General features: G+C 45.3%; 3 protein-coding genes across 7 annotated transcripts in view; 1 reads left to right on the forward strand and 2 right to left on the reverse strand.

The window, feature by feature from the left end:
• Window positions 1-5: 5 nt before the first annotated feature.
• Window positions 6-445, forward strand: LOC117578546. The gene has a single exon (XM_034264118.1). It carries the CDS (start codon window positions 78-80, stop codon window positions 369-371), a length of 294 nt encoding a protein of 97 aa, XP_034120009.1. The 5' UTR covers window positions 6-77; the 3' UTR covers window positions 372-445.
• Window positions 383-2,453, reverse strand: LOC117578544. The gene is made up of 3 exons (XM_034264115.1): window positions 1,374-2,453; window positions 1,137-1,314; window positions 383-1,072 (listed from the first exon to the last, which is right to left on the reverse strand). Exons 1-3 carry the CDS (start codon window positions 2,018-2,020, stop codon window positions 404-406), a joined length of 1,494 nt encoding a protein of 497 aa, XP_034120006.1. The 5' UTR covers window positions 2,021-2,453; the 3' UTR covers window positions 383-403.
• An 856-nt stretch (window positions 2,454-3,309) lies between these two features.
• The window catches only part of LOC117578542 (protein kinase C, brain isozyme), a 42,290-nt gene continuing 21,517 nt past the window's right edge, over window positions 3,310-24,082 (reverse strand). The window contains exons 3-16 of one of the 5 annotated variants that reach the window (XM_034264110.1): window positions 18,615-18,854; window positions 17,824-17,850; window positions 15,209-15,240; window positions 15,056-15,135; window positions 13,981-14,095; window positions 7,503-7,631; window positions 6,676-6,832; window positions 6,265-6,616; window positions 6,031-6,204; window positions 5,880-5,971; window positions 5,618-5,819; window positions 5,355-5,543; window positions 5,158-5,298; window positions 3,310-5,094 (exon numbers count right to left, since the gene is read on the reverse strand). In XM_034264110.1, coding sequence (XP_034120001.1) covers window positions 4,942-5,094; window positions 5,158-5,298; window positions 5,355-5,543; window positions 5,618-5,819; window positions 5,880-5,971; window positions 6,031-6,204; window positions 6,265-6,616; window positions 6,676-6,832; window positions 7,503-7,631; window positions 13,981-14,095; window positions 15,056-15,135; window positions 15,209-15,240; window positions 17,824-17,850; window positions 18,615-18,829 — 2,058 coding nt within the window. In that variant the 5' untranslated portion in view covers window positions 18,830-18,854 and the 3' untranslated portion in view covers window positions 3,310-4,941. Of the gene's footprint in view, window positions 5,095-5,157; window positions 5,299-5,354; window positions 5,544-5,617; window positions 5,820-5,879; window positions 5,972-6,030; window positions 6,205-6,264; window positions 6,617-6,675; window positions 6,833-7,502; window positions 7,632-7,811; window positions 7,837-10,383; window positions 10,496-13,980; window positions 14,096-15,055; window positions 15,136-15,208; window positions 15,241-17,823; window positions 17,851-18,614; window positions 19,010-24,082 lie in introns of those variants that run through there. The other 4 variants (XM_034264111.1, XM_034264113.1, XM_034264112.1 and 1 more) reach the window with 4 other exon arrangements.

Raw genomic sequence — 24,082 nt, forward strand, 5'->3', positions numbered from 1 at the left:
GAAGATCTGCTGCTGCTGCATTTGTTGTTCATTTGGTAAGAAGACATCGCTGCAGTCACTTCGCTTCTGCCGCTAAAATGTTTCTTCATTTCGTTGGCTTTTGGTTGCTGCTCAGCGTCTGCCTGTTGCACGTAGCCTGCCAAGAGAACTCAACTGTGAAGGCAAACACAACAGGTACAACAATTGTAATGGTGCGTCAGCTACACAAGAAGGACAATCAAGAGAAGGACCTGCTGAACATGGTCATACACAAGGTGCTGCCGGGTGATCCCTACTACCGCGTGTTTGATGGCGACCAAGCCAAGGCGCGCAGCTACACCAACAAGATCTGGCAACGTCTGCTGAATCGTTACGACTCGATGCTGATATGATTTAAGTCAAGTTTATTGAATGCTCATTCGTGTCAAGTGATTATAATAAAACCAGCGCCAAAGTGGGACTCATCGTTGGCTGCTGCAGCGTCTTTTGTGTGCAGGCAGGAGCTCGATCTGGTGGTGAACACCTCCGGCTCTGCATGCGAATGGGTGTGGGAATGGGAGTGGGAATGGGAATGCTCTGGCACTTGGGAATCCTTCACTAGCGTAAAGGTGCCCACAGCTGTTCTGCAGTGAGCCTCGTTCTGGCAGTCCGAATCGCTGGCCCAGCTGGCACAGCCGCAGTGCATCGCCTCGTCCGCTGGCAAATGGTGGGACGCCACACTGCTGACCACGCAGTCCTCGGCCGTCGGCTGCTGCTGGCGTCGGGCGCGACAGCGACGCCAGCACCGCCCAAGGACGCGGAAGCAGCAGACGCCCATGCACACATCGGAGGTGCCCTTGAGGCAGAGAAAGAATTCCGGCATAAACGAGGGATTGATCACAGCATAAACGACAATGTTGAGGGACAGCTGCAGGGCATTCAGCGTGATGCAAATGACCTCCACGGTCTCCATCACCGACTCATCCACCTTGTTGGTGTCGCCACCGAAGAGCAGATTCAACGAGCTCTTTCGGGAAGTCATGTGCGCGGGCAGCTCCCCAATCATGTAGAGCGTAATCACAATCACAATGCTCACCGTCAGCTTCATTTGGTGCTGAAATGGAAGGATTACGAAGTAAATCCCATCTGCAGGCGCATTGTTTGGTCGGCAACTGTACCTGGTAACGTTTGATGGTGGTGCGTGTGTCGCCATTGTTGGCCGTGGACTGGCAAAGGCGACTCTGCTTGGTCCACCGTCGAAAGGCAATGATGATGGCCGTGTTGCCAATCAACAGGAACAGAGCCGGCATCAGGGCCAACAGCGTGAAGCTGAACCAATTGTGCACCTTGTAGAATCTGCAGATGGAATTCAAGGCGTAAATAAAGTCTCCTTCCAGCCGCTCTCGCACACTCACGTGGAGTAGTATAACTCTTGCACATGACAGGTGCCGTCCTGATCCACACAGAAGACGAAGAAGTATGGCACATTGACGCCAATGGAGATGACAATCACAATGGCGATCATGTACCGAGCCACCTTGCGGCGACAGAACCTCGGCGGACCACTGTTCCGCTTGAAGCTGGCCAAATAGGTGAAGCGATCGAGGCTGAGGCAGGCCAGGATCAGATTGGCGGCGCCCGTGCTAATGCCGAAGAGCGGCGTCTGCCACTGATAGTCGTAGGCAATCCAACTGGGGCTGTAGTAGAAGAAGCTGCGCGACAGCGCTGTCAGTGTGATGAGCAGACAGGAGACGCAGTCCATCCAGGAGAGTGCCGCCAGATAGGTGAACGCAGAGGGTGTCATTTTGGGGCGCATGAAAACCACCGCATTGATGAAATTCGTGCACAGGCCGAAGGTGGAGAGCGTGGGCACGGCCAGGCCATACAGCAGAAAGATGACCAGCGGTGGTATGCGTCGCTGGAAGATGCACTCATCGCTGTGGAAGGGCATATCCTGGTGAGGGTCCAGCAGCCAGGCACCCTCATCACTCTCACTTTGGCTTACATTCAATGCGAACATGACAGATGGAGGCACGATGACTGGCTGCGACTGACTGGACATGTCTATCTAATTGTCTGCAAATTCTCGATAAGATTATCAACAACCAACGCTGGACGCATCAATGTTAATTTGTCAACGCAATCAATGATAACGAGCCTCGAGCCCTGATGAGGATGATTCTACGCGCTGGCTCTCTCTCTCTCTCTCTCTCTCCCTCTGATTTTATCTATTCGTTTCGTATCTGTGTATCTATCTCGTATTGTATCTATGTAGGGATATATTCGATCAGTTCTACCTGCGATTGGTAACGAATTTGGCACACCTTTTCTTTTATTTTACATCAATAATTGGCATCAATTGGTATCTGCAGATCCTCAGCACTGTACCCCGATGCCATCTGTATCCACCTGGGTCCCATTGTCATTCCGATAGCTAAACACGTTGCCCATTGATTTTATTATTTAGTAATATTTTTATTTACTTTCGGGTACTTTACGAGTATGCACATTTGTGTGTGCCCAAATCCGATTGTTTGTATTTATTTGTTGTATTTTTTTCCTTTGTCGGTTTGGCTTGGCTCAATAAATGACAGATTACATTCGGGCTGGCCTTAAGCTTAGGCATGGTACATCATAAATACATACATACATACTGTACATACATATGTATATGCTTAAGTAAATGTATGTATACATAGCAGAGCATATAAATACCTAGTGACTGAGTGTTGTTCAGAGATGTAGATGTAAAAAATAGTTGTAGTTCTTTCTTTGTGGAAGTTCTTCGTCTACTCTCTAGATATCTGGCTGATAATTTTCACATCGATATTTCGTAAATACTTCTATTTGTTTTTGTACTAATTAAATATGCAATCAAAATACATTTGTATGAGACATTCGCATATAGATATGCCATGTAAAAATGTTGACTCTAAGTAAAACTGAATGCAGTTATGTAAGTTCTACTCATAATACATATACATACACGGACACATGTACATATATGCAGTTCGATAATCAAAAATTACTTTTAGTTTTCATTTAATTCGAGTTGAGTTATTCTCAGTAGTTGAACAGACTTGGAAATGTTTTCTTTCCTGTTTTAATCAGTTTTTAATGTGTCATAAAACTCATTCAATTAATTCAGACATACATACTAAATTGTACATGTGTATGTAGATTATATGTATTATTTACTAAATTTATTTGTTAAAAATACGAGCAAATTTTCATCTTCACATTCGGAGCACGAGTAACCTTCGTTCGGGAGTTTAACTTTAAGCGGTACTCTTGCTGTGGTTTAAATCAATATCTTTTCGAGTATATCATTATTTTGATCAATTTTTGTTGTTTCTCCTAGCTTACGTTTTGATATCAGAGTTTTTGAGAGCTAAAGAAAACGTTTAAATGCTTCAAGTTCGGAGTTATACAATTTTACAATTTATATAAATATTTTATATATCTTTCGTGGATACTTAAATGTTGTTATCTATCTGTGTGTGTGTGTGTGTGTGTGTGTGTGATTTAAAACACTTTTAAGCTCCATTACAACGTTAATTATCATGTAATTCTCTTCACTTAACTTTCCCTTCTGTAGCCTTGTTAGCTTGGCTACAAATTCTCCCCTTAGTTTGGTTTGCTCCTAATAGTTTCTGTCTATCAATAGTTGTAGCCTCTTGTGGCCAGAATTCTGCTATGAGAGAAAGTTACGGTAGCTACGAGAGGCACACAAAAGCTTAGCTCAGCTGTCGCTAATCATGGAAATAATCATGTACCTTAATGATAGCGATACGATATACGATAGTTGGGGGGGGGGTTTGTATGTCACATACGAGTACGAATACTATGTCACAATGCTTAAAGTAGATTGTCTTTAATCCATAGTTAGCAACTAGTTTCATGTGTCGTAGGTACTAAATGTTTCCAACGTGAAAACAAACTCCAAACGAAGTCGTTCTCCGCTGTTCTTTGGGGAGCAAAAGGTATAACAGATTTACAGTTTTACAGTTTACAGTTTTAAAGTTACATAGCTTTACAGTTTTACAGTTTTACAGTTGTAAGTATCTTCTAAGCTTAACTTATTGCTATGCAATTTGTTAATTATGGTACATTGAGACTCTATGCCAGCTGTATATATAGACGCGCTATATATACCTTAAAAATGGTTTTTCTTCTTTGTTGCTTTAAGTTGTTAAATCAAAATAAAAGATAATCGAATTTACACGCACATTTATGTATTAAGATAGATCAAAAATTACACTTTCTATGATATTTCTCTGCTTAAACATTGCTGTGTCGCTTTCTTTGCTTTTCCCTATGATATTTCCTCTATGTAATTGTTTTATATTCCTTTTCCTTTTGTCAATTCGATCGTAATGCCGGGGCAAACACTACAATCGAATGACGTTTGAACCAGACCTTACCCAACTCCAAACTCCTTCCAATTGTATTTTATATGTGTATTAAAATCGATTAATTTGCTACGAAAAAACACTCAGATGTTTGCCTACAACAACAACACTTAGATGTTTTTGCTCCGAAAAAGAGTGAACTTTCATTTCAATTGGAATATTTCAAGTTTAAACATTTAAAGCGTCGAAAAGTTAATGGAAATTTGAACAGAATCGATAGATCGGATCACTAGAATGCCACACAGAACGAGAGTGAGTGAGAGAGATTGGTTTATATTGCTTTCAGATGAGGCTTGAGATGTTGAACAATATTCGCTTGCAGATCTGTCTGTCCGTCTGTCTGTCTGTCAGACAATTAAAACATAACAATCTTTTGAATATACACATAAATAACAGACGAAAACAGAAACGATAAACTTAACACAGACTAAAATGGCTCGCTATGAACTATAAATGATTTACATATAAATATAACAAAGTGTCTTTTTGCTGTTAATATCGAATATCAAAAAGAGATTTAAGGGGGCACAACGCGCAGATGGGGGGACTTATCACTGATCAGAAGAGGGATTTATGGTAGAACTACGTATTCGGGATTCACGTAGGAGAAGCCAACAAATTCCGACTGATCCAGGTTCATCATGAACACCTTATCCGTGGGCGTCAAGTCTGTTTTCTCTGATGTGAACTGCTTGTCAAAGTTGGACACATCCTTGCGGTGTTTCTACAGGGTGGATGTGGAGCATTAAATGGGTTCTGCAGAGAGCTTTACATTGGGTGCACTCACAATCTTTGGCTTAAACGGTGGCTGCACCTCACGGTTCTCAATCTTCTCCCAATCGATGCGCCGGAAAAAGGCATGCAAACGCACATCCTCCTCGCCAGTGGGACCACAGCCCAGCCGTTTGTTGGGTAGTTTGGTGAGAAACTGAGACAACAATTGTAACTCCAATCTTTAGTCAATCTTCTTGTATATTTACTTACACCCTTGCAGGCCTCTTTGGCCTCCTTGCTGAGACTCTTCGGATAGGACACATTGTGATCGGTGATGGCCGCAAAAAGTTCCTCCTCATCCTCGCCATCGAAGGGCGGCTGACCCACCAGCATCTCGTAGAGCAGCACACCATAGGCCCACCAGTCCACAGATTTGCCATAAGGCTGATACAGAATAATCTGCAAAAAGGAGTATCCTCAAATCAAATCCCTAAATTCTCAACTCTCTCCTCTCTCCGCTCTGGCTGACGCACCTCGGGGGCTATGTAGTCCGGTGTACCGCAGAAAGTCTTGGTCGTCTTCTCGCCCATAATGTTCTCCTTGCACATGCCAAAGTCGGCAATCTTCACGTGTCCATCCGCATCGAGTAGGACATTGTCCAGCTTCAGATCGCGATACAGTATGCCCTTGGTGTGAAGGAAGAAAAGTCCAGCGGCGATTTCCGCTGCATAAAAACTGCAAAAGGAAAGGGGCAAACATCAGAGGAATCTAAACAAAAGGTTAGAGCCTTCGTACACTGCGACTGGCTCCTTGAATTTGCCAAACTGTTGGATCTGGAACATCAGATCGCCGCCATTCACATACTCCATGACAAAGAACAAGCGATCCTGCAAAGGAATTATCCTGGAATGAGCATCGCATCTCTGTGCTGGCTGTGTGGACTCACCAGGGTCTGAAAGCAGGAATGCAACTGCACCAGAAACGGTGGCTTCTCACCCAGCGCCAGCACACGCTTCTCGATCATGGTGCACTCGACATCGTCGTCCTGAATAATCACATCCTTCTTGAGTATCTTGATGGCGTACAGCTCCTCGCTGCCCTTGCGCTCAGCCAGCAGAACCTGCGGCAGAAGAACGTTAAAGCAGTTCTGCAGCTTTGGCTGCTTTGGCTGTGGACCTACCTTGCCAAAGGATCCCTTGCCCAGAACCTTGATAAAGTTAAAGTCCGTGGCCCGGATCATGTCCTTCTTGGATATGGAGGAGTGCGTGTTCGTGTCGCTGCGCATCACCAGTGGCTTCTTCTGCGATGGCTTCTGCTTGAGCTTGAGCAGATCCTGCTCGTCATCGGCACAGGGCACATTGTAGTACTCGCCCTCGTCCTGGGTGAGCAGCTTGAACCAGCCGTTGGTGGGGCTCTTGATAATCTCCGAGATGCCAAAGGACAAAGCGCCCATAAAGTCATTGCGCGAAGTGCGATCCCAGTCCCAAACCTCGATGAGGATGCGCCGGTCCTTGTCCTCGGGCTTCAGGTCACTGCGAAGGCGAGAAAGATTTTGCATTAAGATGAATGGACTCCTCAGAGTTACACCCACTAGGTGATTGTCTCGTTCCAGACGGGATTCAGGCACGCCTTGATGGTGCGCGTCTTCTTCTTGTTCTGATCCTTGTCGTCCGGTATGAGCTTCACCTTCACATAGGGATCGCTGAGTCCGTTGGGATCCATGGGTATGAGATTTCGGCCCTCAATGACTGCAACAAAGTGGCATTAGACAGTGGGCCAGAGCAGTCTGGCAGTCACTTGAGTGGAGTGTCAATAAGTTTACAGAAACTATGTGGAATAGCGCCCACAGACCCAGAGGAGCTCCTCCAAGGAGCGTCCTTTGTTCTGCAGCTGCATTCCGTTTGGTATTCATTATGTGGCATTTGTGCCTGTTGCGAGGGCCCAGGCAGGAATACAAAGAATTTCCCTAAGCGCGCATAATGAATTAATGCAAATCGCAAGCAATTTGCCGAGCGAGGGAGAGCTGCCAGCCCCGAGAAGCTGCTTGGTGGACAAGGAGGGCCAGGCCTCGCCCGAAGGCCGCACAGCAAACTTTCGTCTTGGCAGCATCCAAGGAAGAAACAAACGATACAAAAACGCAAAAAGCCTCGAGAAGATGTAACATTTTAAGCGTGTTGCTTGGGGAAACTTTGCGGCTTCTGGGGCGTACTTTGAACCCACCCCCAGCCAAGGCTCTTTCCACATATATTCCGTAAACTTTTTGCACCCCACAGGCAGGGAATAGCCAGCAAAGAGAGAGGGAGAGAGAGGGAGGGAGAACTTTGACTACATTGCCATAATTGGTTGCAATGCTTAAGCGGCTTAAATTTGTACTTTCCCCATGCCTGTGGCTGCTTACAGTCTTTGGACAGCACTTACTCTGGACAGTGAGGAGGTTCTCCTTGACATTGATCACGAGATTAATGCGTCCACGTCGCTCCGTGTGATCGCATCCGCAAAGGCTTGGCACGTTCTCCTTGCAGCGTGCATGCACGTTCATGTCACATGCTAGAGAGTGCGAGTTGGTGGAATCGTTTCAAGTTAGCGTTTGGGCATGAAGAGCAGACAGCAAGGTGGTGGGTGGAGGGTGGAGGGTGGAGGGTGAAAGCAAAGAGGGCAAACAGTGAAAGATGTGGCAGACACACACACGAACACACACAGACCACCACACACAGGGGGAGTACTTACCTCGCTATCGCTGGTTATTATTCTTCTTTACCTTGATGTTATCCAACCGATTAATGGCGAATCCAATCAGAATGTGCACACAAATACATACACATAGCCCATGCCATAGCCTACCCCCAACCCTTCCCCTTTCATGGCGTTTCGTTTTGTGTTGCCTGCGGAAATTGACAAACTGTTGCATAGTTTTCGAAGCTGCCACTGCCATGGCGACTGCTTTTGACAGCCGCACTCCCTTGGGAGCGCTCAATTGGAAATTATTTGCGAGAATCGAATTGTAATTCATTTTCCACGGCGCACTCTTTACTCGGATTTCTTTTTTTGTTTTTTCAATTAAAGCGCTTTGGCATCATCGTGCATCATCCTGTTTGTGCTGATTGCTTCAGTTCCTTTCACATGTCCGTGTCCCTGCTGCTGTTTTTTTTCTTTCTGCCTTCCTCTCTTTTCATTACATTCCGCTTTGGTCATGTGTAAAATTACTTTCAGCTCGGGCCGGCCTGCTCTTAGTGTCATTCAAGCGGACGCGGCTCAGCCCGCTCCTCCCGTAGCTGTGTATGCGTAATATACACACGAAAGTATATGGGGAACATTCGCTTACACACCCAAAAGGGTTTTGCCCAGAGAGAAAACAAATACAGTTACTCCTCTGTGTGTGTGTGTGTGTGTTTTTTTTTTTCGGCTCTCGCTTGTCTCCCCCTGCTCGTGTGTGTGTGTGTGTGTGTGTGTGTGTGTGTGTGTGTGTGTGTGTATTATTGTTCGTATTTATTTTTCCCCCCCTCGCATGCGTGCTGTAACATTTGCTCTTGTGCATAAATCAACAGATATTTCACTTTTTTTTGTAGCTGCTGCAGCGAGAGTTTTTTCCACTGATTTGGTTGCTAGTTGCCCCAAAAGGAAGAGTTGTTGTTCCATTCCATATTTATTCCCCCGGGTAGCCCGGTAATATTCACCGCCAGCTGATTGTAGTAGAAAAGCTCATCGGGTATGCCCTAAACCATGTTATCTTCTCTTTTGAAAATGCAGCACTTCTCGTGCAGCACTTATGAATCCAAATAGTACACTTATGAACGTGGACACGTGGCTGTGGTGTACTAACAGCTATGTAAACCCTGACAGCAGCCAAGCAGCGGCAGGAGCAGGGCGGTGTTGGCCATCATCAGCGTTCACTCACAAGACTCTTCTTAAATTGGCACTTGCCAAGCACTTGAATACGCAGGTGTATACCGAATGGTTTCGCTTCGCTTGAACTTTACTTTGAGTTGCCAAACTGGAAGTCGCATGGCATGGCTTGGCTGGGGTTTCTCTTCAATCTTTTATTTACAAATACAATTCTGCTTTTATGTGGTTTTCATGCATATTCGTATGTGTCCTTGCCTGGTCGAAAGTGATTTTGCAGCACAGTCTCACTTGGGGCATTTACAATGCCGTCTGTTTCACAGCATTTCTCACCATCTGAGCACACACTGGAGTGAATCACTGTGAGGCAGCCAGATAATTCCTCCACGCAAATGCCACCACCGCCGCAGCCTTCAAGATGGATACGTTCTATATGCAGATCATGAGGTTATTCAGAGTTATACTAACGAGTGGCAGAGCCATGGATCAGCGGTAGCAGAGCAACAAGTGCATAGAACAGACGCACATCCATTGTGTACTAATGTTAGACGTGAAATAACACAGCTGTAGTACAGTCTCTGTACGTGGAAGCAATCGATTCGATTTCCAGAAACTGTGGACAATGACGAATGGAGCGAGTGACTAGTTAGACGCTTCAAGACATGATTTTCCTTACCGTTATACTTCAGGTACTTCAGGCCAAACACACAGTCAAAAGACTCTACTGAGCGTGCAACAAAACAAATTAAAAGATACAAGCACAAATGATCGCCCCATCATAAACAATTTCTGTGCACAAAAGGACATGGCACATGGCTTGCAGAAATTCTGTGATGCGAAGAGCCAGGCACGTGGCACAATTAATGTTGGCAAATGTTTATCCAGCGGTTGACAGACTCGCAATTTGTGGCATGCACGTGCAAATTGAGTCCCGCAAACAAAGGCAACGTGAAAATAACGTGAAAATTAACAAGTTTTTAAGAGTGCAAACAGAAAAGGAAAACACAAATGCACAGAGGAAGCATGAGCATGCCAACAGCTGCACTGACAACGGGAGCAAAAACAACACAGCAACTCGTTCACACACACACACACACACACACACACAAGTGGGGCCACAGAGCGCCGCTAATTGTAAATTGCAACATTCTAATATTCTAAAAACTCTGCGACAAGCGACGGCATCCAAAATGCAAATGCAAATGCAAAGCGTCGTCGAAAAATATGCACTTCGGCATGCCGAATTGGTTGATACCCTTGCAGATGAAGAGTAACTGCTGGAAAATAGACGGACATGTACAGTAATACATAGCATACCTCTGCAAGTGTTATCTACAAAGAGAGAGAGAGAGACTGAGACAAAGAAAGACAGAGACAGCGAGTGTGTGCGTGCGATTGAGAGGATATATGTTTTTTGGGATGGTTATGCGCCATCTCCATTATCTCCATTCGACATTACCTCGACACTTGAGACCCTTGTGCGTGATGCCGTGCAGCAGAGAGCCGCAATGGTCGCAGAACATCGGCGACAGAAAGGTGACGTTCTGCCATTTGTGGGGCATTTGGTGTGCCTAGTGGTGGCGTCGAGGGTTTTGGAGCGTTGGGAGCGTTGGGAGCGGAACCACAGGTGGAACAAGTTGTAGAAGAAGAATGAAAGAGAAAACTAATGGAACATTAACGCTGGGCTCGCAGAAACGTAAGCCGCTGTGTGTGTTTCTACGTACTAAATGTGTGGTTTTTTCGTGTAAGTGCCAAAGTATGAAGAACGAAGGATAAGTGAGGTGCAATTGCATAACAAAATACGAGCACAAGCCAAAATGAGACAAAAAGGACACACTGAGAGAGTATGAGCAAAATAGAAATCTAAAGTGAATAGCAGTCGTTTGTTTTAATATCCCTATTACTTGTTGTTTGTATGAATCGTTTCTATTGTCGCATGCAATAGCTGTAAATTGTATGCCAATAAGCACTCTCTTCAGCAGACGCTCTCTTTAGCAGCAGGCGCTCACGTCAGCAGACGCTCTCTCTTTAGCGGGCGCTCTCTTCAGCGGGCGCTCTTGCAGCAAAGCACAAAGAAGATCGCGAGAGCTTTAAGAGAGCGCATCGCTCGCTCATTTTACAGTTAGGTAATAAATAGCTGCGAATAAAAACCACGACACACTGCAGACAACCATCTAGTGTGAGCTTCTTTCACTTCCACTTCAATTCAAGAGCGAAAGTTTTTCGTGCTTTCCCCCATTCGACACGAGCATCAACCGGCGAATGCAAAGTGCAAAAAGTTTTGCGCTGCTTTTGCTTCTAGCTCTGCTTCGGCTAATGAAATAATCGCGACGCTAATTGAGTTGCAAGTTGAACGTCACATGTCGCAGCAGGTGGAATTAGATGAGAGCTGCCTGGGTACACGCTGGGGGTAACCCAGTGCTGAGTGCCTAGGTCCTTGCTGGGAGGGAGGATAACACAAATAACCTTTTAAGGCTACCGATGCTGCCCTGTCAAAAGACAATTGCTGCCTAATCCCACAGCTCCTCCTCCTACGCCAACCCCTGCGCACACACTCGTGACATTGACGGGCAACTTTTAGACGCTCTCTTTTCCTGTGTGTGGGTGGGTGGTGGAGCACACACACAGACACACAGTCGAGTCCTTAGTTTGTGGGCGCTCGAGGACTGGTGGCCTGGTAAGCAAGGACATTTGATAGCATTATGCGCATGCATGAGCATCCACTGAGTAGTTCCCTTCCCTTTTACTGCCATCGCCTTTTTCGGAAGGCAATTTGTTGTTTGTCTCTCGCTCGCTGGCTGTGTGCTGCCAAGGTTCAACAGCTGCTCAGCCATTAATATCCCTTTTCCACCAAAAGACAGACAGTGGGGGCCACCCCTCTACCCTCGCTACCACAAGGCTGTCGCCTGGGTGACCTTCCCTGGTGGTGGCAGCAAAAGTGTTGCCTACTTTGTTGGGGCATCATGGGTGCTGCAGTGGCAAAGGGCAGGCACACACACACGAGCATGCAGGAAGCCAGCCCTGGTTGCAATGATTTTCCATGAATCCCAAACAGAAGGTCAGCTCGTGACCTTGCCTAGCCACAGGTGTTGTCTGACATTCAATGGAGAGGCCTCATCCAATTGAGTTTTGGTTTTCTGGCCGCACAACTCTCAATCATTGCGTCACATTCAACACCTCCGCCTCCACCTACTCTTGCCTCATTTTCCAATAAATCTTTCTTCCTTACTTTCTGCTCATTTGCCACGTGCCACGCATTTGAAAGAATTGTTGCAGCAAGAATTTATCACCGAATTTTTGTCTTTTCCCTGCTGTCGCTTAACAAATTTCTTCCGCGTCCCTATCCTCTCTGCTCCAAGGCCATCTGCCAGCTAGACGGCAGTTTCAGCATCCATCGACTCCATTGGAAGTAATTTTTGATACATAAAACGCTGGCATATACACCGACAACGACCCGTAGTCGTATAATATAACTGCCAGCATATTAACAACCGATGCCCCAGGGGCTGGGAGAGGACGAGGTGGTTGGCGGCAGACATTGGCAAATATAAATTGCCATGTCATTTATACCGACAACGCAGATAAGGGCCGTTTGTGGCATAGATGGAGCGCGAGGAGTCATGAATATTGTCCGTGGGGTGGGACAGCGCGATGGTGGATGGAACGGGGAACGGGGATCGTATCGAATCGGATCAGATCGAATCTGATGGTGTAGGCCACACCACACATCTGGCAGACAAACTCATTTGCTTTTCAATTTCCGCTTGAGCACAAATTGGATGCTCAGCGTATTCTCTCGCAAGTGGGTAGCATTTTCATCTGATTTTGTAATCGAGACGAGGGGCAATCAGTGCACGCTGTGGGGACGTTGGGGGCAACAGGTGTGAAGCTGAGCTCTAGTCATAAATTGATTTGTCTATCAAAAAGACACCTCTGCTGTTGCCAGAGAATTTGATCCGATTTGGGGCAACAAGGAAACAAATAAAGTGCCAAAAAGATGTCACACAAACGCACAATAATAACGACAATGGCCACATTTTTGCACATTGGGGCCAGATTGTATTACACAGAAAATCAGACAGGCAGGCAGGCAAGGAGTAGGCCCATGTTGCCTTGAGAGATGCTCCACTCCAATTCGAGGTAAAGGCTCTCTATTTTTTGTTGTGCCACTAGCTGCGGTGCTTACAGTTGCCTCCGTTGCCACGGTTGCCAGGCATTTAGGCATGAATTGGTTTCCCACTCATGGCGAAACCCGCTAAATGGGAAAATTAGTTACAGTTCCGTGCCCTCCATCGGGCTGACAGGGAAATCGGTTCAGAGCCAGCGAAACGTGCGAGGAAAGGGCTCCATTTAACCATTTCCTCTGCTGCTGGCCCCAAAAAATAAATGAAAATCATATTTATATCCGGGCCGGGGCGGGGCGCACAAAACATTTCCGAACAAATGATAAGCCCCGCTGGATGCCCCTACGGGCAGCATGTGCATAATTATGCAAATGAATTGGATGCCAACCAGGGACAGGCCAGAGGGCAGTGCCACAAGAGAAGCCAGTGAAAACTTTCAGTTCTGTTTCGGTTGCAAGCAAACAAAAGGTACGCCTCAGGGATAGGGTGTGCGATAAAGGAGAGGAGAAATATATATTTATATATATATAAAAACAATTTAAATAATTAACTTTTTAGGCCTCCTCCGGATAAAGTTGCTCCGTGCGGGGTTGGCTTTGGCTTTGGCTTTGGCCAGCAACTGTTGACCAGGTCAAATTGCGTTTAAAATTTAATTTGTATACTTAAACACACACACACACACACAGAGATATCCAGCTGGACATCGGCCAGTAGCATCATTATTTACACTGTCAAACAGGGTTTTACGGCAAAGGATTAAAAGTTCAGAGGAGCGACAGAGGAAATCGAAAGAGCAACAGCGGAAAGAGAGTCAGAAATATAGAGAGAGAGAGAGAGAGAGAGAGAGTTGGGTGGGAGGATAGATAACAGACGGAAGCTTACAGCGGGCTAGGAGGAGGGGAAACTAGTAATTTGGTTTGGGAAACTGTTACCTGAGCATTTGAGACCCTGGTGGTAGATGCCGTACAACAGCGAGCCACAATGGTCACAGAACGTGGGTCCTGCATATGTGAATGGTTCGAAATTGTGCTGAGTTTTTGGTGAGTCCTTTATTTTTGGTTTGTTGTTGTGATGTTGCAACAAATTCAATTTCAATTATGCAGAATTCGGTTGTTGTTTTTAGGTGCGTGTTTTTGTCGTGACAGCGTGAATTGGACAGCGAATTGAGGTTTTTGGTTTGTTTTTGTTTGTTTGAGTGGTTGATGCGCACATGGAAAAGAATACAAAGTACAAATTTTGTTTATGGTAAATCAAACAGAGCACAATGACAATACACAAATGATAACATCTACATAATGGCTAGTGTCATTTTTCATTTATTTATTAAACTTAATTTAAAGCAACCGGCAGTGCCAGGTGCGAGTTCTGTTCTGTTCCAGACCAATCTTGAAGCGTTCCTAAGTCGGGGATAACAACAGCCGCTCCCATCAATCCTAGTCCTAGTCATGCCTCTGTCATATTGTGTTGCCCCACATATATCCCGACCCACATTCATTCTCGGACAAGCCTAAGCAGACAGAGAGCTGCATGAATATATAAAAACTGCGGCATGCCATTTTCCATAAGCCAGCTACAAAAGAAAGGCAACGGAGGAAGAGCACACAATCAGACGGAGGAGAAGCATTCGCAGAGCCAGAGAGTCTGTGCTTAGGTTCCAAAGCAAAGTTGACATGCTGTCGGACAGGCGGAAGGACATGATGGGCTGGGACAGCAGACAGACACCCATCCAGGGACAGGACAGCCCAGAACATAACCGAAAATCCAAATGACAGTTTAATTTGACAGAGCAACCCTCACAAAGGCTGGCATATGCAATGCAAATGTGTTATCCCTTTGGCTGCTTTGGCACTGACTTGGACATGGGAAATGCAGCCACTGCATAAGGCATAAATATATGTCCATTTTCATTTGGGTATTTCCTCTTTTTCGCAGTTTTTATTCCACTTGTTTTGGGCCAAATATTTCTACGTATTTCCGCATTTTATTTGCGGTTGGTTACACACTTACCGAATCGATGCCCTTATCCTTGCCGGGGCATATGAAGGTGACATATTCATGGCATCGCTTGTGCACCACATAGGAGCAAACTGCAGTCGGGGGGTATGGAGAGTTAGTTGTCGCTTGGGAGATTGATGTGTAGGTGTGTAGGGCGATCCTTACCTTGGCACTGGAATCCTTGCTTCCCGAATCCCCTGCAAAATAGACGCACACAAACACGAGAGTGAAGTGTAACAGAGAATCGTTAATTTGCATTCAAAGTCCGCCTGTTTCAACTGTTTCAATTAGCATAAATATTTAAATGGCGATTAATCAGTACTACGTTTAATTGCGACTGGCAATTCATTGGCTCTCTCGCTAAAGGTCAGCTAGCACGCTCGCTCTCTCTCTCTCTCTTTCTCGTTGCAAAAGAGACGAGTGGCAGGGCACACACGCTATAAATGAGCGCTAGATTACTGTTATCGTTGGTGGCCCGTCGGTGTGACGCGTGATTTATGACGGAACGTTGCATAAACTGAATTTACGTGACAAAAGCTACAGGGGGCTGCTATAACATTTTCTTTTCTCACATAACTTAAAGCTCTTTAGGGTTCTAATGGGTAATGGCCAGAACCTGCCCGAAACGGTTATGAGTCCCGGGGCTTACGTGACCTGTCCGCAGGCGAAAGGCTTGCCTTCCCACTCGCCTGTCCCGCTCCCATCTCATATTCGCTGCAATTGGGACAAGGCAAATTATAAACATGCACAGAAAAGGGACACACAAACATACGCATTTATACGTAAGTATTTTATATGCGGTTCCTTTCAAACTTTGGGGCATTTCAACTTTGTTCGCTTAGCTCTTAGCTGCGGCTGCAGTTGACAAAGTTGACAACTTTTTATGGTAACATGCCGGAGGGGGAGCATTGTGTTGAGAGCCGGGGACAAGTGGATCCGATTAGTTCAAAACCAATTCGACAATCGCCCCACAAATTGCCATCCAAAACGAGTACAAAACTGTCCCATGGAGCGTTTTTATTTTATTTTATTTTATTTATTTGCATAATTGCTTTGGTTAGTTTCATTTTTCATTGTCTGCCGCTGGCTTTTCGCTGTTTCCACTCTGCTTTCGCTCTGCGTTTTTGTCTGTTTTTTTTCTGGCTTTCTTCTGTTTGTGCATCAAATGAAGTGAAAAAGCAATTTTCCCGCTCCCGCAGCTCCCCAACACCAACCAAGCAGTCATTTTTTCTTCACTATCGTACTCTACCCTCATCTGTGTGTGCTTTTTGTGCATTTTTAATGCATTTTAATTAAGCGAAAAACATTGCCGTGAAAAATATGGCAAAGGCTTACGAATGTTTGGAATTTAAGTTAATTAAATAAGGAACAATATCCTGAAACTGCATTGTAGTCGGCTCACACTGGCCCTCTCATCGGTTACACAAAATACAATATTTAATTAGGCAACCAATGGAATGCAACAAATGTTTTGATGTACATAAATATGAGCGGATTATGAACATTGCATATTGAATTATTCTTAGAGGCAAGTGCACAATGAGCTTCAATCCAAGGAGATTTCATTACGAATATCAAATTTTCACTGCTACTAAATCATTTAATATGCGGCATTTATTTGAAAATACTCCAATATCCTCGCATTATGCTCCCGTGCACCCGCGGTGTCCTCCAGTTGAGAGCGAAACTTCCGTTTGAGCGCGTTTTGTTGGTGGTTTTGTGCTATTATGCAAATGACGTGCCATAAACATGGAAAATGTTTCACCTGCTGCCCCGCTAACGAAGTCGGTTGCCTCCTCCTACATCTCCTTCTACACTCGACACACACACACACACGCGTTACGTGCCTGCAACGCCTCTTTGCAACGCGTTTTCGTACGTTGTATGCGCTCCTCTGTGCCGCCTAAGTCCCCACACTATTAATTAAATGTCGGCGAAGTGGAGCTGAAAACGGTAACAAAAACCGAAGTTAATTAGCTGCAACCCAAAAGAGACGTACACAACATCGTGGGGCGTTCGTCCGGGGGCAAGGTGAGTCTTGTTGCTGCCGCCGCTGATATTGCTGTCAAAGCGCGTTAATTACGTGTAATAATGATGCAGTGCCTGTGGCACTGTTTATCTGTCCGCCACTTAACTCGCCTCCCCGCCCAACTCCACGCCAGCCCCCTGGACAGGCGCCGTTTCGGATTCTCTCCTTTTTCTAGTTTCAATTTCTACCTTTGGAGCGGAGCCCCGGTCTTAGCGCCGCTTAAGGGCATAGATCGATTCTGGCTGCTGTTTGGCGCATTTTAAGCAGTAATTAATATAATTATTGCCGTCATGTTGTGGCAACAGAGGCGGCAGCAGCGAGGGCTGGCAGATGATTCCCCATGCCCATTACTCATTCATTAGTTAGACGCGGCGGAGAGCTTTAAATTGTCAACGCCGGCACTCTCTCCTCTCTTGTGGAGGTCAAAGAGCGTGTGCCAGAGACTGTTTGCGTATTAAATATGAATTAATATCATTGAAATTGCTCGTCAAAGTGTGTGCCCTTCGGCTGTGGGCAGGGGGCGCAGCTGTGACTATGAATATTAAGTGTTAAATTAATTAGTCTGTGGGATGTGTGAGGTGTGCGTATCCTTTAATTCCCCTTTCAGGACGGCTTTTAGCTGTTGAAGCTGCCATGAAGTTTTCTCTTAGTGAATGAAAATTCAAGCGAATACTTTTGATGAGCCAAATGAAGTTCCCAGTGATCTTCTAGCAGTAGTCCACAAAATACAGAATACTCAAAATATACCTACATCCAGGCATATCCCGATTGATAACCGCTGTAAAGTGTTCAGAAATTCAGTTCAAAATTCGAGTAGTGCAAGGGGAGTCGTGACGGGAAGTTAATGCGCATGAAATTGATTTATAATCCCCCAGCAGAAAGCTCTGGCACCAGGAAGTGACTGCCAGGACTACCAAAAAGTAAACAGGTTACCCGAAACCCCCCCCAGAGCAGAATATCAACATCCATTTTCTGTTTTCCCCTTCGTTGTTTTGTTTGTTTGAGGGGGCAAAGACCAACAATGGATTAAGACAGATTTTCCCGGGGTTTTTGCCTAAATTAAAAATTACACAGGTTGGCTTTTTAGCCCCCTAGCCCTACCCCATACGCTTCCCCTCCGAGTCTCCCGTCAGCGGAAAAGGTAGGAAGCAAACAATGTAAGTATCCCATTGAAATGCCTTGACTTGACTTTTAGTTGTATGTTTTTGTTTCCCATTTCTCATTTGGGCGTCCCCTTTTGCCTTCTCCATTTCCACTTCTGCCACCCACCCATTCTGCCCATTCTTCTTCTGCCACTTCTTCGTGGTTTTGCTTTGTTCGGCTTGCCTTGTCAATAGACTTTTATCGATTCCATGGCTGGGCCCTCTTCTTGCGTTTGTCTGATGTTATGCGAAAGCTTTGTCCGCAATGCACGTGTAGACCCACAAGTGCCCGCATCCGCATGGATGCGGTTGGGGGGTGGGAATGGTTGTCTGGATGGTTAGGGTACTTATAAATGTATGTTTTTGTGTCTTGGGATGGATGAATCCTTCCTTCACTTACCAGATAAAGTCCTTGCAGTGGGAGCAAAAGGTGGGCTGCTTGAAGAACCTCGCGATGAAGCAGTGATCCTTCACATTGAAGACATTCTTCTTCTTCAGGGCTCCCTTGCGCAGGCGCGATTTCATTTTATTCTCGCCCATGGCCTCGCACCCCTCCGCCCCGGCCCCCGCCTGCTGTGACGGATCGCCACCGTTGTTGTCGCCGTGCTCGGACATTGTCGTATTCTTCTCGTCCAATATCCTGTGGTTTCCTCTGCTCTTTGAATTATTTTACGCTTACTAATTGGTAAATCTCTTCAATTTGTTCACTTTTTGTTGCATTTGGTTGTTGTTGTTGTTGTTGTTATTTGTTTACGGCTTTGCTTTTGTATTGTTTATTGATTTTTATTAGGCCTCAGACGGCATCTGACCATCGTGACAAAGAAAACAATATAAAAATGAATAAAAACAAACTGGATTCACATATGAAATACGTCTAAAACTTGACTTAATCTTCATTGAATGGATATTTGCATATTTTTGCATTCGTCAGGCACATATTCAGTTTTTATTGAAGCTCGGATTCGTTCACTCGCTCACAATTATTTTCCACACGCGTTTCGCCTTGATTCAAATTGATTTTTCTCCCAACAAGCGCAACAATTAAATGAAAAGTTGTGCAAATGTCACGGCGACTGACGGACAAACAAGCTCATAATTAGCATTCATAGCATTTGAATTACACAAAAGAAAAGGTATTCCAGCGACACGGCAGTGGTGGGTGGGTGGCGGCTGTAGAGTGGGGCAGCGCACTCCACAGCAAATAAATAATAAATAAATACAAAATATCAAAACTTTTGCATTTCTCTGAATTTTGTTGCTTTATTTTTTAGCAGAAAGTGAATGCAAAAGGGTGTGGGGGAGAGAGAGACGGCTGTCCGTGCAAATACAAAAAAAAAACGAAATTGTATTTAAGAATTATTTTGTTTTTATTGAACTTTTTGCTATGCCAATGTTTGTGCCCTGCCAACAGACACGTTCTTGCTGGTCAGTGTCAACTGGCTGCGACACGGTTGATACCCTGTAACTGGTTTAGGTAATCTCTTGCGAAAATTATGAATTAAATGAATTGAATGCTGATACAAGAAAACTTCTACTTTCATCTGCACTAAGCAACTCTTTGCTACCCTGTAGAGGTGTACGACATGCACGGAATTTGCATTGATTGGAGGCGCGAAGGCAAACACACACACAATAACGAAATCTCCTAAATGTAACTGTAACTGTTACTGTTACTGTTGCTCAGTGGATGTGCGCGACAAGCAACAGTTATTCCCGGACCCTCAAACACTTGTCTTCATTTCGCTCTTTTGAGAGTTTCATTCGCTCAATTGGTTTTATAGTTACACACACACACACACACACACACATGTAGATATGTTCGCGAACATTTTAATACAATTATCTTTAATTTTTATTTGATTTCTTAACTGAGAAACATTTTTGTTATCATTATTAGGTGCTCAGAGTTGGTCAAACTTTGTTTACTACTTGCTTTGATGAAGAGTTCACTCTCACTTTCCTATTACACTACACTACACTACACTTCACACTTGGGGTGGTCACACACACATACACACACGGACTCCGCTTGAATGTTGGACGGGCAACAACTGCCTCTGCGGGCGAACCGTTACGTTGTGAGCGGCGCGTGAAAAATGTTCTCGCCCTAGCAAAAATCCGATTCGCATGGACCGTGGTGAGTTTTGGGGCGTTCTTCGATTTCCCCTCCACAGGTTACACAAGATGTCTTCTCGCACGCACTCCCCCCTCGCACATACACACACACACTCGTTGCTGGGGCTCTCCTCCTTCCCAGCTGCTCCTGCGGCTGCCTGCTGCTGATGTGGTTTTTGTTGCTGTTGCTCTCTCGCTCTTCGCTTCGCCTCTCAGCTTGCGTTCTTCCGGGATACACGAACTGTAGCTATTTGGCACGTGTGCTTCGCTCGGGTTACAGAAACATTCTGACATGTCTTGGCTAACGGGACGCGGACCGTAGCGAGCTTTCGAGCGCGCTGTTAACAGCTAACAGTGGACTAACAGTGGCTCTCACTCTCACTCTCACACTCATTTGCATGGACTGCGGGGTTTGGGTTTGGTGGCCAATTAACATAAGCATAACATAAGTAATCGCAACGCAGCGCAGCGCGAACGTCAGACTTTGGCTTCGATGACGCCTGTGGCCGATCGTTTTTGGCCGCTAATTGATTCGAATGAACGAAACTTGTTAAATGGTTGAGGGGAAGCCGGTTTTGGGCTTGTACGAGCATAGATACTATATAGCTCCCCTGCCTGATTTTGTATTGAATGGAAAGTCAAACAAGACGGTTCTGCGGTCTACCGCAGAAGTAATCGGAGAATTGGGAAAAGATGAGAACAGCTCCTCCACACAGGGGAGCGGGTTAATCTGGTCACAACCGCTAGGTAACCTTCGCCTCCACACGTTCGTTCGTCCACATGCTGCCTGCCCCCCCACACACACACACACACAAACACACAAACACCCATTAGAGCAGCGCGCAGCGGTGCCACATCTGATAGTCAAGTGTCACGTTTCGCGGTCGCAGCCGCAGCCGGAGCGCCAACGATGTCGACCGGCTAATGCAATGATTATTTATCTGCTCGATACACGGACAGACCATAAACTACTGCAACAACATGTTCGAGCTCTGTTTAGGTTTTTGGTCAGCTGGTCATCGAAACACCAAATATTTGTGCAAAAATAGATAAATAACACCACCGCACACACACACACACACACACACACACACACAGGCAAATAAAATGTTTCGGTAAATTCCTATTGCCAATTCCTCAAAAAGCCATTTGCCGGTTGACATGTAAATGGGGTGAGGGGAGGTGTTGAAACCCAATGGAAGTTTTGTTGCAATCCCCTGAACAGAACGTAGCAACATATGTATGTAAATATGTACATAAACATGTAAGTATGTATGTACATACTGATAGGGCCGATAAGACTGTGTTGGCCAGTAATGTACGAAAAAAAGTGAGTGCTTTGGCAGATAATAATTCATAAATAATCTGTTTTAGATATCGCCCGAACAGAACCATAAATTTCAATGAGCAAACGAACGAACGGGCGGGGCGAGGCAATTACAGCCCATTGAAATATTTACTCTGATGGAAATTATATTGCATACCCTGCTAATAAGAAAAGAGATGGTGAGTATATACTGTCAATGGAGAGCTTTTACAATATGAATTCTGACAGCAGCTTACAGGGTACTTATAAAAGCATTTAGTTCGCTCAGCATCTTGGCTCATAACTTGTCTCGGCACTTTGCAAAGAACAACGAGAATGTACTTCGAGCTGTAAATGTATATTATAAGTATTTTCATTTTGCTGCCCTCCATGCACAAAGTGCAGGTGCCTATTGGCCCAGATACGTAGCATTTAGCATATTCTTGAGTTGATGTGTGTTTAACACTCTCCCCGCCACTGCTGGACAACCCTCTTGTCGTGGTCTCATCATTTGTTGTATCTTTAATTTATAACGACACTTTGCTAATTCATTCAGCGCTTTTCAGGGCACGCGGCATTCAAACGATGAGTTCTCCGCACTAGAAAAACACTTCATCTTTGGATGCTTGGATGCTTGGCTGCTGCTGCCCCCGGAGCTCTTTCCCAGAAACGTGCAGAATCATCACAAAGTCTAATCGAGCTGGAACCATCCATTCCAATCTAAATTTCCTACTTTCACTTGGACACCCGCAGGTCACGAGATCCGCTGCCTCTTTCAGGCACTTCTTTGCGTCTGCTTCATACCTTGATGTGCCTCTGGCGCTGCTTCTCACTTTGATCTGCATTTGCACATCCCTTCTACCACTTATCTTTGCCATTGATTCGGTCTCTGCCTTCTGATCTGCCTCTGTTTTTGGCCTCTCACAATATTTTTATTTTTCTTTGCCGTACTTTGAAATATTGTTTTTATGTAGATGAGAGGCAGTGCCCTCTGCCAGCTCTAGATTGTAAAAACTAATTTGTGAGCAAGAAATGCAAACGCACAACAACAATGGCAGCGAATTTCAATTAAAAGCGTGGGCGACGGGTCAAAGGGCGTGTTATTCACGCATAATTGACACAAATTGGAGCAATGCGATAACAAAACATTTCAAAAGCACACTCCTTGCCCGTCCCTTCCCCGCTCTCTTCTCTCTCTCTCTCTCTCTCTCTCTCTCTCTCTCTGAGCTTTGTGTGTTATTGTGATAAATTATTGAATAAACATTTTAATTTATGCCAATTAATTTTATATTTCGTTTGAAGAAACAAATCTTTACATTTGGATTTTGGCAGTCGGGTAATTTAGCTAACAAAAATGCAGATGCTACACTTTGAGTGTTTTTATGTTTTTTCTATTCCGGTAACAAAAAATAAAAGCTTGACAAACGGGCAGCAGGCGAAGAGGATGGGAGAGGCAGAGACGGATAGGCACGCAACTCAGAGCGTTCCTTTTCCATCATTTAATGAGATTCTTTATTCCAGACACAAATCTTCCAGCTGTTGAAGGCATCCCAACCATTTGGCACACAGAGGAAAAAAACATAGCTACAAATCATCCTCTGAATGTACATACATATGTATAAATGTTCACTTGCAATTGATTTTGATTGAATTGATAATATCCATTAAACATATTCCGAACGATTGCATGATATTTTCCCACTTGCAAATACTTTATAACGTATTAAATCTTCTTTTAAACCCCGAGTTTTGTGCAGTGCATTCGAGAGTGTACTTTCTGTTTTTGCATTACGCTTTGGATTTTTCTTTTGCTTCTGTTGTTGTTTTGATTTTGGAAGCAACGCATAATCGAAACGGGAACCGATGCGAACCGATCGCCATTCACATACAGAGCCGGCTGGCTGCCGTTATTGAAAAACACTTTCAGCGACGCTCCGCTACGCCACACGACCCGTTGCGTTGCGTTCGGTTTCGTTCCGTTCTGCCCTGCTCTTGACTGTGGCACACGTACAAGTACTGCTCCCGCTCGTATCGTTCAGATACAATTTACTCGTGTGTCTGTCTGGCCCACAAAACGATCGCAGGTCGCTGGCGCTGGCACTGGCACTGGCGATGGCGCTGTCTCTGCCGCAGTCGCAGCCGCTGCTTGTTTTGGCTTTCAGTGAAGGCTGCACCGGTTCTGCAATCAATCTGCCAGCATGCGGCCCACTGTGCAGCCGGCAGAGATCGATTAAGCAGACGATGCAGACAGTGCTCGTGGGGTGGGGTAAAGGGTATCTTGAAACTGTTGTATGAACATCTTTCGCTCTCTTTATGCTTTAGTCAAGTCCCTTTGTGAGGGCATGCACACTTCTACGTTGTCTCCCACGGCGACTCTCCCGTTTTGGCGCATTTTTATTGCATTTTCTTATGGCTTGCAGTTCGGTGGCTATTTCTGTCCCGCTCCA

This window comes from Drosophila guanche, unplaced genomic scaffold (assembly GCF_900245975.1).
Source record: "Drosophila guanche unplaced genomic scaffold, DGUA_6, whole genome shotgun sequence".
NCBI classification, from domain to species: Eukaryota; Metazoa; Arthropoda; class Insecta; order Diptera; family Drosophilidae; genus Drosophila; species Drosophila guanche.

Bases quoted from the DNA above. Each gene is read 5' to 3' on its own strand.
- LOC117578546 (XM_034264118.1), top strand. From the start codon at position 78: ATGTTTCTTCATTTCGTTGGCTTTTGGTTGCTGCTCAGCGTCTGCCTG.
- LOC117578544 (XM_034264115.1), bottom strand. From the start codon at position 2,020: ATGTCCAGTCAGTCGCAGCCAGTCATCGTGCCTCCATCTGTCATGTTC. The intron at 1,315-1,373 runs GTGAGTGTGCGA...TTCCATCTGCAG, and splicing joins CAAGAGTTATACTACTCCAC to ATTCTACAAGGTGCACAATT. The intron at 1,073-1,136 runs GTACAGTTGCCG...CTTCCATTTCAG, and splicing joins CCACCATCAAACGTTACCAG to CACCAAATGAAGCTGACGGT.